Raw genomic sequence first — 15,337 nt, forward strand, 5'->3', positions numbered from 1 at the left:
ATGAGCTTCTGAAGTTAAGGTTGTTCTTTTCTTTCTAAGTAATCTCTGATGACACATGTCTCCCAGTTTAGAAGAGGTTCCCGAGACAGGTGTCATCAGAGATTACTGAGACAGAAAAGAACAACCTAAACTTCAGAAGCTCATAAGTACTGAAAGGATTAAGATTTTTTAATAGAAGTCATTTACAAATCTGTTTAACTTTCTGGAGCCAGTTGATATATATATAAAAAAAAAGTTGTTTCCTGGAATACCCCTTTAAAGTCAAGAGTCTGGCTGCAAGTCATAATGTCTTTCATCTCGTCTTCTAGAGGAGGTCAAGTAAGGGCTGGACGTACGCTTATACACCTATTAAAAACCACATCCAAAAATGGTGAATTACAGGATAGTGTATAAAACGAAGCACGTGTTCATGCTATATACAACAATTTACAGTATACAAAGATTTAATGGATTTCAAACCTTCTCAGGTACACAAAGTAGTTGGAAGTGAATATATCCATGTATGTAGCAGTGCTGCCTGTAGAAAGTGTATACTGTGGCACATGGTGTCCATACAATTCAGTATTATTGACTCGTATGAAGTCTGCGTGCCTTGTGCCTTATATATTCTACCATAGTAGTATTTCCATATTACAACATGTGGATATGCAGTACCGCACACAACCTGGCGACAGGTGTGGTGCTGTTTTTGAAGAATCCAATCCAGCATAACCCATTTAAAGGGGTTATCCAGGAAAAAAACATTTTTTATATATCAACTGGCTCCAGAAAGTTAAACAGATTTGTAAATTACTTCTATTAAAAAATCTTAATCCTTTCAGTACTTATGAGCTTCTGAAGTTAAGGTTGTTCTTTTCTATCTAAGTGCTCTCTGATGACACGTGTCTCGGGAACCTCCCAGTTTAGAAGAGGTTTGCTTTGGGGATTTGCTTCTAAACTGGGCGGTTCCTGAGACACGTGCCATCAGAGAGCACTTAGACAGAAAAGAACAACCTTAACTTCAGAAGCTCATAAGTACTGAAAGGATTAAGATTTGTTTAATAGAAGTCATTTACAAATCTGTTTAACTTTCTGGAGCCAGTTGAAATATTAAAAAAAGGTTTTTCCTGGGAAACCCCTTTAAGGGTACTACAGATTTGCTAATGCTGCATACCTTGTGGACCACAAGGATCAATGGCCCACATTTATCATTGTAGGTGTTAGTGAAGCATTTATCATTGTAGGTGTTAGTGAAGCATTTTTTTACACCTTTTTTTGTGTGCTGTAATGTGTACGAGCACCAAATTTATGAAATGGTCAAAAGAGCATTTGATTAATTTTGTGCAGGTCACATTTTCTGAAATTTCTCTCTTCACATACACCAAAAAGCTAAGTCTGGGCTGGTGTAGTTTTAGAGACTTTTCATTGGCTTTGTGCCTTTTTTTGCTCCTTTTCACAAAAAGGCGCAGTTGATAAATCCCTTCTATATCATGTGTACAGCGGTCCCTCAAGTTACAATATTAATTGGTTCCAGGATTGTATGTTGAGACCATTGTATGTTGAGTCCATAACTCTATGTAAACCTGGTAATTGGTTCCAACGCCCCAAAATGTCATCCAAAAATAGGAAAAAGTAAGGATTAAAGAAAAATAAGTAGATAACTAATATAGATAAAGCAAATCCTTACATATAAAAGTACGAAAGATCTGCTGAGAGCTGTAATCACTGTCTGTTTTTAGTGTTTCCCAACCAGGGTGCCTCCAGCTGTTGCAAAACTACAACTCCCAGCATACCCGGACAGCCGAAGGCTGTCCGGGCATGCTGGGAGTTGTAGTTTTGCAACAGCTGGAGGTGCCCTGGTTGGGAAACACTGGTCTATGTAGAGGACAGGAGCTTCTTCAGGGTCCTGTACAGTACACGCAATTTCCTAAAAAAAAAAGTTAAATGGAGCCGCCTTTACTTGGTGTCCAAAGGAGCAACTAACTGTGACATAGGTTAAGAGTAGTACTGAACATGTAATACCTCCCTGTACTGTAGGGGGCGCTACCAGACACCAGTCAGTGCATGCGCTTTAGTACTACAGTGCACGCACTAATACAGGGGTTTTAGCAGTGAATATCCATTCTGATTGGTCGGATCTTCCAGCCATTGAAATGTTTCGCAGATCTGGACAGTATTGTATGTTGAGTCTGGCTTCAAGTTACAATGGTCCAGAAAAGACCATTGTATGTTGAAACTATTGTATGTTGAGGCCATTGTAAGTTGAGGGATCACTGTATTGCCAAAATCAGTGGATTACAAATCAGGAGAAATGTGTAAACCAAAAGGCGCAAAAAAAACACCCAAAATCCTGCTTGATCCTTTTTTTTGCCCCTTTTTAGACACAAAAACAGTCTAAAGACAATGATAAATGTGGGCCAATGTGCTTTATGCACAAGACAGGTGGATTCTGGGCCTAAATATTCACTAATCTTCTGTGACAACAACATGTTAAGCAGTGCTGTAGTATGCTATTATTGGCCATCCAATGGCAAACCTATATGCACAGACCTTGTACACTGGCCCACATAGTCCCTATAGGGTCTTTATTATTTCCCTCTGTACATAAGATATAAAGAAAGTATAAAGCTGGAAAAACTGAGAGGTTTATAATGGCCCTATTCAGCTACTGATGCCTTTTACAGATCAGTACAATAGGCCAGTGTGCACAAGGCCTTACTATGGTTTATACCAATTAGGCAAAGACCAGAAGGCACCCTTGTTATATTAACAGGCACCCCAGCTGCTAAAATGGTGACGATGATAATAAATTGTAATATAGAGTTGTTACTTAAGCAGTTTTACAATACTTCATTAAAGGGATATTCTCACCCATTACCTTCGCCTTTCTTTTTCTTTTTGCAGTGACCGGAGGTGGTCGGGAAAGCCAAAAGCAGCCAAGGTGGGGAAGATACGGGAAGTCAATGGGAGTTATGCAAATTGGGTAGTTTCCCCACCTCGGCTGCTTTCGTTTTTCAAGACCACCTGCGGCCTCTGCAAACAGGCCGGAGGAGCAGGAAAGCCAGAAGTAATAAGGGAATGAGGAAATACCCCTTTAAAGATGATCCCAACAAGCTTTAGAAACAAATAAAATAATCTGAAAGTCTTGCTTGAATTTCTGTCTTAGCATCATGTCTTAGCCAATAATACATACAAAAGATTTCTACTACTGTTCACACAGCTCATGCACAGATATGTTGTTTGTTGATATATGGGTTAAGAAGGGTAAGGGTATAGTGGTGCCTCAGGCAGCAGAATGGTGCGGTAAATCAGGTCTGAGGTTCACAATGCAGTACTGAGGATACAGGTTTCTGATGTTTGTTTTAGAATGTCATATATTGTTAGAATTAGCACTAAGTGGCATGTGTGAAAGCAGTCATAGCTGATTTCTAGGTAGCCAAAGGATAAGCGGCTTTACCAAAGCTGGAGCTATGACTTGTGTGCCTAATCTTTACAGCCTAATGAGTTGCTCTGTCATTCTCCGTGTAATCGCTTTTCTGTAGTTTTTTTTCCACCTTCACCTATTTTATCATATTCTCGAAGGATCGTCACACAGAAAGTGTATTAAAAAGATCATAAGTTTGTAGTCCCTCCTTGTAATATATTATGTGTACAGTTTGGTCCATGTGTGCTTATCTCATGGCTTCGCCACTATACAAGATCTGTGCCATGAAGTTCGTTTTTAATTATATCCATTTTTGTTAACAATGTAGACAAAGTTATCAATGTAGCAGATACCTTAAAGGCTACAGACAACTTTAAAATAATTTTTTTTTATTCATTCTTTACACATATGGTACAAAAACATTGTCTCCATAGGTCTTTAGTAAACATTTTACTTAGTTTTGCCTCAGTGAATTGACCAACTTGTGTACCATCAGCTGTTGCAAAACTACAATTCCCAGTATGCCCAGACAGCCAATGGCATGACACGAGATGGCTGAATGACAAGGCCGCTGGAGGAACACAGCCTGCAGCAACAACTGCTGTAGCACAGTTTTATCAAGCATGCACCTCCAGCTGTTGCAAAACGACAACTCCAAGCATGCCTGGACAGTCAAAGGATGTCTGGGCATGCAGAGTGTTCTAGTTTTGCAAAAGCTGTAGGAAGAGTGAGGGAGGGGAGGAGTCATCTCAGTGCAGGCAAGAGATGGACACGCCCCCTCCCTTTAACAAGATGGAAAAGACATTGAGCAGCTGTAATATGCAATTTTTTTAGTGAAATATGGGTGATAGAGACATAAGTTACATGTACATGAGCAGGATTTTTGTGGGATCTGACAGGTATGCTTTAACCTGTTGGGGATGGAGGGCATACAGGTATGCCCTCACGTCCTGGTACTTAAGGATGGAAGGCGTACCTGTACGCCCTCCGTATTTCCGATCACCACCGCGTGCCGGGTGGTGATAAGACCAGGATGACTGCTGATATCTATCAGCAGGCATTCCTTGCAAATGCCCAGGGGGGGTCCCGAGACCCCCCCATGTTGGCGGTCGCCGCAAATCGCCGGTCAATTCACTGGTGACCCGATCTCCCGAAAAATAAGAGCCATCAGAGCTGTCACAGACAGCTCTGACCATGCTAAAGGATAGGAGTAAGGGAGCAGGGGTGCTACCTCCTCCTATGCCATGCCATTGGTCGATCAGGACTGATTGACCAATGGCAGTTGGGGGCAGGGGGATAAAGTTAATTTCCCCTGCTCTGCCCACTGTTCGAAGTCCGGGCAGTGTGGGGGCACATGGCCGGCGGCTTACCAGCGGCATCAGATCGGCGACGGCGGCATCGGAGCAGTGGCAACAGCAGGAGGAGGCATGCCAGTACGGCGGTGGAGGAGGCTGCATTGAAGATCGCTGGTAAGTGATCTTCACTGCGGCCTTCTAAAAGTTGCAAAACTACAACTTCCAACATGCCCAGACAGCCAAAGGCTGTCTCGGCATCCTGGGAGTTGTAGTTTTGTAACATCTGGAGGGCCACAGTTTGGAGACCACTGTGTAGTGGCACTTTACATCCACATATGAGGTATTTCCTTACTCAATAGAAATTGGGTTACACATTTTGGGGGGCATTTTCTCCTATTACTCCTTGTGACAATGAAAAGTTTGGGGTAACACTAATCTAATTTTTCATTTTCGTGTCCCACTTTAATGAAAGTTCGTCAATCACCTGTGGGGTGTTAAGGCTCACTATAACCCTTGTTACGTTCCTTGAGGGGTGTAGTTTCCAAAGTTGTATGCCATGTGTTTTTTTTTTTTTACTGTTCTGGCATCATGGGGGCTTCCTAAATGGGACATGCCCCCCAAAAACCATTTCAGCAAAATTCGCTCTCCAAAATGCCATTGTCGCTCCTTCCCTTCTGAACCCTCTAGTGCACCCACAGAGCACTTTACATCCACATATGAGGTATTTCCTTACTCGAGAGAAAATGAATTACAAGTTTTGGGGGGCCTTTTTACCTTTTACCCCTTGTTAAAATGAAAATGGGGCTACAATAACATTTTAGTGTAAAAAATTGAGATTTTGATTTTTCTCCTCCATTTTGCTGCTACTCCTGTGAAACACCTAAAGGGTTAACAAACTTTTTGAATGTCATTTTGAATACTTTGAGGGGTACAGTTTTCATAATGGGGTCCATTATAGGGGATGTCCAACATAAAGACACTCAAATTCACTTCTAAACTTAACTGGCCCTGAAAAATTCAGATTTTGAAATTTTCGGGAAAAATTAGCTATACTTTGAAGCCCTCTGATGTCTTCAAAAAGTAAAAGCATGTCAACTTTATGATGCAAGCATAAAGTAAACATATTGTATTTGTGAATCAATATGCAATTTATTTGGCATGTCCCTTTTCCTTACAAGCAGGGAGTTTCAAAGTTAGAAAAATGCAAAATTTTCAAAATTTTCCTGAAATTTTGGAATCTTTCACGAAGAAATGATGCAAGTATCGAGATGTGCAAAAAATGCTCCCGTCCTTAGGGTTATAATGGGCGCTGTCCCCAAGGGGTTAAAAAATATTGGAGGAGAATGGAATCAACCAGCAGTTTTTTTCTGTATCTCCATTTGTCCATATTATGATGTATTTATGTTTGCCACTTAAAAGATCCGATACAGTTTGTCAGTCTTAAAGAATAATAATATAAAACACAGAAGATTGATAGCAGAAAGACCGTCTCATCTGTCATTATTATTTCCTTTTTATTTTTCTTTTATATACCAATCAGCATTAATAATAAATCCACTTGTCTAATATCATGTAGGTGCCCTATGTTCTTTTAAAACGTCTCTGATCCATGGCGGCAAGGACTCCTCAAGACCTTCTGAATGTGTCCCGTGGTTTTTGGATCTAAGACATTAGCAAAAGATCCTAAAAGGGGACCTGTAGAAGAAAATAGGGAAATAGACCATCGGTTCCAGGCGCTGCTAGCTCAAACATCAGAGTCACGGAGTTTCTTGTAAAAGATCCAGAGATGGATCACTTTTATTGAAGCAAAATTAAAAATAAAAATGATCCGTTTCGAGAGTGACCCCCTCTGCTCATCTGAGGAAGAGGGGGTTACCCTCGAAGCGCGTCATCTTTATTTTTTTATTTTTGCTACAATAAAAGTGATCCATCTCTAGATCTTTCACAAGAAACTCAGTGACTGATGTTTGAGGAAGCAGCGCCTGGAACCGATGGTCTATTTCCCTATTTCTTCTGCATATTACTACAGGAAAGATTCTTCTGAGTCCTGGAGACCTTCCGGCTGAGCAGCAGACTACATTAGTATACCTCTATATCGAGGGGATATGCTTTATTTCTTCTGTTACAAGGTGAGCGGCCACCTATAAGGGGCAATACTACCTGACTACTTGTTAGCCACCTAATCCTTGGGTAATACACGAGGCGCCATACGCGGTCTTCCTTTTTTTCTACATTACTAAAAGGGAACCTGTCACATTGAAACACAGTCCCTTTTATAGACAGAATGTTATAAAATTAGATAAATAGATTGATATAGAGGTTTCCGGAAAAAGTTTCAGTATAACGTCCACATTCAACTCGGTCCATGACTCGGTCTCTGGTTCATCCGTTGGCCCTCTTTGGTGGGTACTAACCACTGCACATTGGAAACCAAGCCTGATGTTTTGGAGATATTTTGACAAAGTTGTCTAGCCATTACAATTTTGGCCCATACCAAAGTTTATTAGATACTTAGCAGCAGAGAGCACTGTGGTTAGGCAGAAAAGAACTATACAACTTCCTCTGTAGTATACAGCAGCTGATGAGTACTGGAAGGATTAAGATTTTGAATTAGAGGTTATTTACACATCTGTATAATTTTCTGGCACCAGTTGATGTGAAAAAAAATGTTTTCCTCTGGAGTTCCCCTTTAAGTGCGGCCTAGTGTATTTCACCCAATAACAGGCACCATTATCATGTAATTATCAATGTTATTCTCTTCACATGTCAGTGGTTTTTAATATAATGGCTGATCGGTGTATGTTATTATAAATATATACAAATGCGTACACAAAGTATACGATCTCTTCAATGTGTACGTCCCCATTCCCTTCTCACTACAGAAATCCGAATGAAAGCGTGAGACATTGTTGACCCTTCATCAGTGCTCCTCATTAATCTTTCTCTCTACAAGTTTTCTGCCTGTGACAAGCATAAAATGGGAGAAAAAGATTATCACTATATGATCAGCCTCAAGGACCATAGAGCAGCTTTTAAAATGCATGCTAAATGAGAATCCATTATTTCAGCTAGTGTTTCCCAACCAGGGGGCCTCCAGCTGTTGCAAAATTACTACAACTCCCAGCATGCCCGGACAGCCTTTGGCTGTCCGGTCATGCTGGGAATTGTAGTTTTGCAACAGCTGGAGGCACCCTGGTTGGGAAGCACTGATTTAAGCATATAATGCTCAGTTCACATCAGCATTGCGGCTTTGGTTCAGAACAGAAGCCACCATGTAGTGTCTGATCTGGCACATGAGCGATGCCATATTTTAGGTCAGACTTTTATTTATAGTAAAATCCATTCAAAAAGATTTAGCAGTTCCACATTTATTGAAACCTGCATCGTGTCACTTTGTTTTGCAGGTACACTGCAGAGTTGTAAAAGTTCTTCATTGGCTTTAAAGGGCATTGTTGCAGATTTTGCTGCAGATACGCTGCAGATCCGCAGCCAAATCGGCAACTTCAGATATGTAATACATTAAGTTTTTTTTTTTTTTATGGTACTTTTCATAGAGACATGTTAAAAGTTTTGATAAGTCAGAGTATAAATGCTCAGGCCCGCACCAAACACTAGAATGAGACTAGAAAGGCACCTGGTTGATCGCTTCTTCTCCCGATGTAGTGACACTTTCCAGTGCTGGACTAAGACAGCTCCATTGGTTGACACGCGCACACCCGCCCCCTACCATTGGTTCCTTGGGAGGGGTGCATGTCACGTGACCACAAATATGCTGTCTCAAACACCGTTCCCTTCAGTGTGAGTTTGGCTACCACAGCAAGTGGATGTCTCCTGCTGTGATAGCCGAAGCGATGCGGCATCAATGTTATTCGCGCTGCGGCTGTAATGTTATTGATTCCCCACTATGGGGACCATGTGCCGCGGGGGGATTTCAGCACTGTGGCTGACATTACATTCATTCCCCGTTATGGGGACGGTGCGCCCACGGGGGGGTCTCAGCGCCGCTGCTGACATTACATTAATTCCCCGCTATGGGGACCATGCCCCTGCGGGTGTCATAAGCTGAGCGCAGCGGCTGGCATCTCATACAGTCCCAGCTATGGGGACCGCACTGCGGCTGACATGTGACACTCTCCCCGCTATGGGGACCTTGCGCCCGCGAGTGTCATAAGCTGAGTGTAGCGGCTGGCATCTCATACAGATCCCTCCACTGTTCCCATAGCGGGGAATCAATTATATTACAGCAGCAGTGCGAATAACATTGCAGCCGCAGCTCTTCGGCTATCACAGCAGGAGACATCCTCCTGCTGCGGTAGCCGAACTCACACTGAAGGGAACGGTGTTTGAGACAGCATATTTGTGGTCATGTGATACGCGCACACACACCCCCCAGGAACCAGTGGAAGGGGGCGGGTGTGCGCCTGTCAGCCAATGGAGCTGTCTTAGTGCAGCACTGGAAAGTGCTGGGTCATGTAACACATTCCACGGCAAAATACTAAATATGGCCCTACACCGGCTCACTTCTTTCCACATCTCGAAAGGTTCCATCCTGTGAAATTGTACTGTAATTGAAGCTCCCCCCAAAAGCTGAGAAGGGGTCTTGGTGACCCTGTTTCTTATATCAGTAGGTCTCTTCGCCTTCCTGGTGTAGCTGGATGCAGTTGTAGGTATTTTATCTTACAAGATCTCAGCTCACATTTTAACTGTTCCATAAATGAATTGTCCCTAACTAATATCTTAAAAAATCTGGGATCTACTGACAATCTAATGTAGGGCTGTCAGACACGCTTTGGCTTTTGCTCTTGGTAGAACAATAGACTGGACAGGTTTCATTTTTGTTGGTCTGTTTCCATTATAAGGTCAGCAATGCCCGCGATGTTTGCCAGCCGTCCATCCTCATACATTCATTCATGATTCTCCATGCTTTAGAGCTTCAGTTCCCCAATGTTCCTTGCCGGTTAGAAGTCCCCACATATCTTATAGGAAGTGCAGTCTTAACACTAGTCACTATAAAGTATGAATAAATTGTCAGCCAACAAGCTCGCTGACTGTTTCGAGTGACATGCCGCAATACAGTGAATGCAGCACTGGAGTACAATGCCGGCTGTAACCATATTTACTGCTCATCTTTATATGGCAGTTATTTATATATAAAAATGTAAAACCTATAATTTAAAGGGGTTGTATCATAAAAGGCAACACCTTTTGAAGACCAGGTGTAATGGCGAACAGCTAATTGGTGCAAAATGTTAGACAACACGTAAACAGTCAGTTCTTTAAGTTGATGTGTTGGAAGAAGGAAATATGGTCATCTGTCAGGATCTTAGTGATTGGGACTAGGGCCGAATTGGAATTGCTAGATGACTGGGTCAAAATATCTAGTAAAAGGAGTCTACCTACTCAAAGTGGGGGCCCATTGGGTGTGATCCCATAGAAGAGATACTGTACCACAGATATTATTATGGCTATGATTGACAGGCATCAAAAAAAACTCAGTACATTCCAGCTTGTTGAATATGGGACTGCATAGCTACAGACTGGTCAGATTGCCATACAGGGCATGCCAATTTTAGCGACTTTGACCTCAAACAAATAAATTGACTTAGGGAAGCATGGCTAGCCAGTTGTTTCCCCTGAATGGGTTGTTTCAAAGGAAACAATGCCACTACTGCTTCTGATGCGCAAAAAGGTGACATCAGATGTCTCTCTAATGATCCTAAACAGATAAAACACATAGGAGAGAGTTAGATGGAACCATTGAACTTCTTTATGGACTAAATAGGTCAGTATGGGGTTCCTGGTGTATAGGGAATTGCCCCTTTTAGGGTGAGTGGTCCATTATATACTACATTGAGGGTTTAGTTAAATATAAGGAGCGTACCAATGCCTTTGCCCTCAAGATCTCTTTGCATACAAGGATGAAAGTCCTGACCCACAGGACTAAACTCCCCATTATGACGTCCATATACCCTAATAGCGATCAGTATCACATAGTGGCCATTCTGATGAGCATCCATTTATTAATTTCATACAAGGGTTCCTCAGGTTTCCCAGTTCAGATTTTTAAGGTGGGAGTGGGGGACTAAGCAGAGAACCCCACCTTTATGACATCCATATGACATGTGGACAAGACTTCATAAGACAACCTCTTTAGATAGCTGAATTACCACTGTGCAGTGAATAGCATATGTGGACATTAGTTAAAGTAAAATGTTTCATTTGTTTAAAGAACATGTATGAACATGCATATATGGACAGTAAGAGTAGTAATGCATACATATGAACAGTAAAAGAAGCTAGGAACAGTAATAGATATATATGTATTTATATGCTCCATATATATAGAGTCTGGCAGATTGAGCTCAGTGCATTACATAACATAGCATGCTGTACATAAGGGCTGCGTGCCGTATGCAGAAGCAGCCAGACGGTGCTATAATAAGAGCGGCACAGGGTGAATACGTGACAGGAAGCCGGTAGGTGACAGCTTTGGCACATGTAGTGTTGACATTGGCTGAAGGTGGAAATGAATGACAGATTGACTAATGAGCAGCAACTGAAACCTGTTTCTCTCTGAATTTCCATGTATTCACCCTGTGCTTTTATTTACCATATGTGAATGGATTTTACAATGTGTTGGAAATATCTCTGAACTAATAGAAGGCATGCAGTTACTGAATTATTGTCTGTATAATTCCACCTTGTGGTGGAGTCAGGTTTGGCCTTGGCATATGGATGTATATACCTACAATAAGTTGAGCTCCATCCCCATGTATGGTGTGGGTTCTTGTGATTGTGGCCCCCACTCACTAATGTCAGTAACGTTATTCCTTCTACTTTCTCTTAGAGGGGAGATTTGTCACCTCACCATCAGGTGCACTTTACATCCTGGATGTACAGAAGGAGGATGCCCTATCTACTTATCGTTGCATCACTAGACATCGATATAGTGGAGAGACACGACAAAGCAATGGAGCGCGTCTCATAGTGTCAGGTTAGTCCTCTGTTTTACATAATGAAAAATATATAATGTTTTATGTTCACAATAATATTATCCTGTTAACTTCCTCTACAGAGCCTGCAGAGTCTGTCCCCATTCTCCTCGATGGATTCCATTCCCTAGAGGTGTTTGTGGGGGATAAAGTGGAGCTACCATGCATTGCCTCAGGATATCCAAACCTAGCCTCTCGTTGGATTAAAGATGGCCGCCCTGTTCCCTCTGACAGTCGTTGGAGTAAACGTAATACAGGTCTAAGTATGACAGACCTACGCCTGGAAGACAGTGGAACCTACATTTGTGAAATCACGAACAGCTTTGGTTCTGCGGAAGTCACTGGCACATTGACCGTCATAGGTAAGATACCATTACACCCTGGATATTGATGGCAGTGCACTACGTAGCTGTGTCAGTGTTCATTTGCATTAAAGGAAGCCAATATTTACTGGAGATCTTTTTCATATTTATCTTAGTAGGCGGAACATAGTACATGATGCCACCTGTCGAAGTGACAATCTACATGTCCCACCAAGTAACAACAAGTTTAGCAGCATTACTGTAGGGCACATCATTGTGTCAATGTGTGTGAACACTTATGACAAGAAAACAAGAAGAACTAAGACAAGTGTGATATTGTTCAGTGGCATTTACACAGAGCCTGGCAGATACTCTTCTACTAAGGGCAATAGGGACACTTCACGATAAATTCACAGTTCAGGTTAAAGGCAGCTGTTATTTAGAGGCTTAACTCAGAAAGTGAAAGTCCTTAGATACATTTTATGCGATTTATATATATATGTGAACAGATCTTCGCTCCTTGGAAGGGATTTGTTTCAAGTAAAGCCTCACGACTGGTTGTACTTACCTTTTTATGTTTAACATGATAAATCAATAAACTTTGTAGATTACATGTTTAAAGTTTATTTTTTGATAAGTTGCTTAAAGGGGCTGTCCAGTTTACAAAACCAATTTTAATATACTCTGTAGAGAAATGTTATTAGGAATCCTCATCTTTTAGCCAAAATGGAGAATGGTTACAAAGACTTCCTTTGGAGATCCTGTCCTGTTTTTCACAGACAAATCATTAATTTAAATGCAACTTCTGTAATGTTCAATTTACCCAGGGAAAAACTTAACACCAAGTTTGTCCATAGAAAACAGCTGATCACTGAAGGTCCAGCTTGTCATCTTCTTATTGTTAAGGGACCCTTCTTACAAGTAGGGATTGCACAGAACCCCTTTAAAGAGGTTATCCAGTGTTACGAAACGTATCCCCTATCCTCAGGACAAGTGTCAGATTGTTGGGGATCTGACTTCTGGGACCCGCCCCCGCAAATCCCCCCCCCCCCCCCCCCGCCACCTGTGAGTTCCTGCACAGCGCCCAATCTCCTCATGAATGGAGGCACATCAACCACAGCAAAGAGCTGTGACCAACGAGCTCCCTCCATGTGTCTCTATGGGAGAGCCTATGATAGAGCATTCGGGTATCTCCAGCTCTCTTTGTGCCGTGGTCGACACACTCCATTCATGCAGTGGACGGGAGATTGTGGGGGTCCCCTATGATGTGGATAGGGGATAAGTTTTGTTATACTGGACTACTCCTTTAAGGAGGACTATTCAGCTCTTTTTATATATCTGTTTTAATAAATACTTGTTTTTGTTTCTCCTTTTATTTCTCTACTAACACAGAAAAGCTCCGAGTAACTTTATCACCCAAGAAACTGAAAACAGGGATTGGCAGTACAGTTATCCTATCCTGCTCTATCAGCGGATCACCGGGATACACTGTGAGATGGTACCGGAATACCGAGCCCATTGAAGCTGATGAGTTTATTTCTATACGAGGGACAGATAATGAAACACTGGTGATAAGCAGCGCGCAAAAAATACATTCGGGAGCATACCAATGTTTTGGGAGCCGTAAAATGCAAACTGTCCAAGACTTTGCAATTGTGGTGCTAGAAGGTAAGTCTATGCAAAAGGACTAAAGGCTAATACTAAAAATGTATATAGTGCCCGCTTATAAATACATTGACTGGACATATCTTGCAATTTCTAAATTGGGGGAGCCATGTGTATGGAATATATATGGGGGCCCTCAGAGTTTCTGTTGTACAGAGGCATAGATAATTTTTGGTACTCCCATATGCCACCAGATATTTTTCCACATAAGCAATGCCACTTAAAAATTGAATTGCTTTTCTCAATATGGCGTCCAAAACATGGCACTTTTTTCTGTGGAATTCACATAAAATTTTCCTCTGTATAAAATATGAGACCTAAAGACTTGCAAAGACTTCTGTGCATGCCATTTTACAACACCATTCAACTTGGGCATTTGAGGCCTAATGACAACCAATTTCCAATACAGAATTTACTTAATTTAGTTTTAAAGTATTTTTTAAGAACCTGGACCACTGTGCAATTATTTAACCTATGATATTAGGACAACTACTGCTAATGTACTCCCATTCTTTTGCTGCTAAGGGCCCTATTCTACAGAGCTATGACTGGCTGAACAGGTTAATATTTTTGGCGTAATAGAGCAAGCAGTCAGCTGACTATGAATAAAAGCTCATTAATTGGCTGATCGCTTTTTTTTTGCCCTGCTAAAAAACTTTGTTCATCATCTCACGTCTTCTCATGTAACAGGGGACCATTGATAGAATAATATGTGATCAACTAGTGATGGCAGCAGAGGACCACACGAACAATCCACAAATCATTTATGTGACCCTCCCTGCACAGTGGTTGAGTCTTGTAATGAGTGCCAATCTACAACACTGGCGCTTGTTTACAGTGCACATCAGCCCATTTATTAAAGGGGTTATCTAGTAGAATTATTACAATTGTTACTGTTCCCCAGCCGGCCTACAAAAAGAATAAACACTTTAACTCACCTTCTGCCATTCCCTCATCGCTCTGGGATGCAGGCGCCCTGTCCCTGTCCGGTCTGCGCTAACAGTCTGCTTTACGGGAGCCGGCCGGAGCTATAGATGTGATATCACAGCGTCACTCTGCCAATCACTGGCCGTAGCGGTGTCCCACCTCTGCCAGCGATTGGAAAACGGCACTGTCAATTCCCACAGCTGTATACCCTATGCTCTGGAGCTCTGGGAAAGCACCGGTCGTGGACATTATCGAAGCTACAAGGGAGCGGCAGTATATAAGTTAAAGTTTTTATTATTTTTGTAGATAGGCTGGGGACAGTAACACATTTAATAATTCCACTGAATAACCCCTTTAAGACCCTTAGGCTGGCTTCACACATAGTATTTTGGTCAGTATTTTCATGCAAAACTAGGAGGCCACTGCTGCCTTCGTCATCATCCAATTCCCATACCCCCCGCCCCCCCACACACTTTTTTTTTTTGTACTCACCTCCCCTCGGCGGGAAGTTAGGGTAAGCTGGTCCGGGCCAGAGATGCCGGTGGAGATGTTTAGTCGTTCCGGGCTGTCCATTTTCACCGGGGGGGGGCCTCTTCTCTGCTGCGGGCCTGGCCCTGGACTAGTGATGTTGCCTTAACAACGACGCACAGGGACGTTGCGCATGAACGTCCCTGTGCGTCGTCGTCAAGGCAACTTCACTAGTCCGGGACAGGCCTGAAGCGCGGAGAAGAGGCCCCCTCGGTGAAAATGGAC

At 42.2% G+C, this 15,337-nt stretch overlaps 1 protein-coding gene across 5 annotated transcripts in view; it reads left to right on the top strand.

Moving 5' to 3' along the window:
- Nucleotides 1-15,337, top strand: part of DSCAML1 (DS cell adhesion molecule like 1) — a 293,681-nt gene that overhangs the window by 197,737 nt on the left and 80,607 nt on the right. For all 5 annotated transcript variants that reach the window (XM_056542777.1, XM_056542778.1, XM_056542780.1 and 2 more), the window contains exons 4-6: nucleotides 11,546-11,692; nucleotides 11,774-12,052; nucleotides 13,385-13,660. In XM_056542777.1, coding sequence (XP_056398752.1) covers nucleotides 11,546-11,692; nucleotides 11,774-12,052; nucleotides 13,385-13,660 — 702 coding nt within the window. The remainder of the gene's footprint in view (nucleotides 1-11,545; nucleotides 11,693-11,773; nucleotides 12,053-13,384; nucleotides 13,661-15,337) is intronic.

This window comes from Hyla sarda, chromosome 10 (assembly GCF_029499605.1).
Source record: "Hyla sarda isolate aHylSar1 chromosome 10, aHylSar1.hap1, whole genome shotgun sequence".
NCBI classification, from domain to species: domain Eukaryota; kingdom Metazoa; phylum Chordata; class Amphibia; order Anura; family Hylidae; genus Hyla; species Hyla sarda.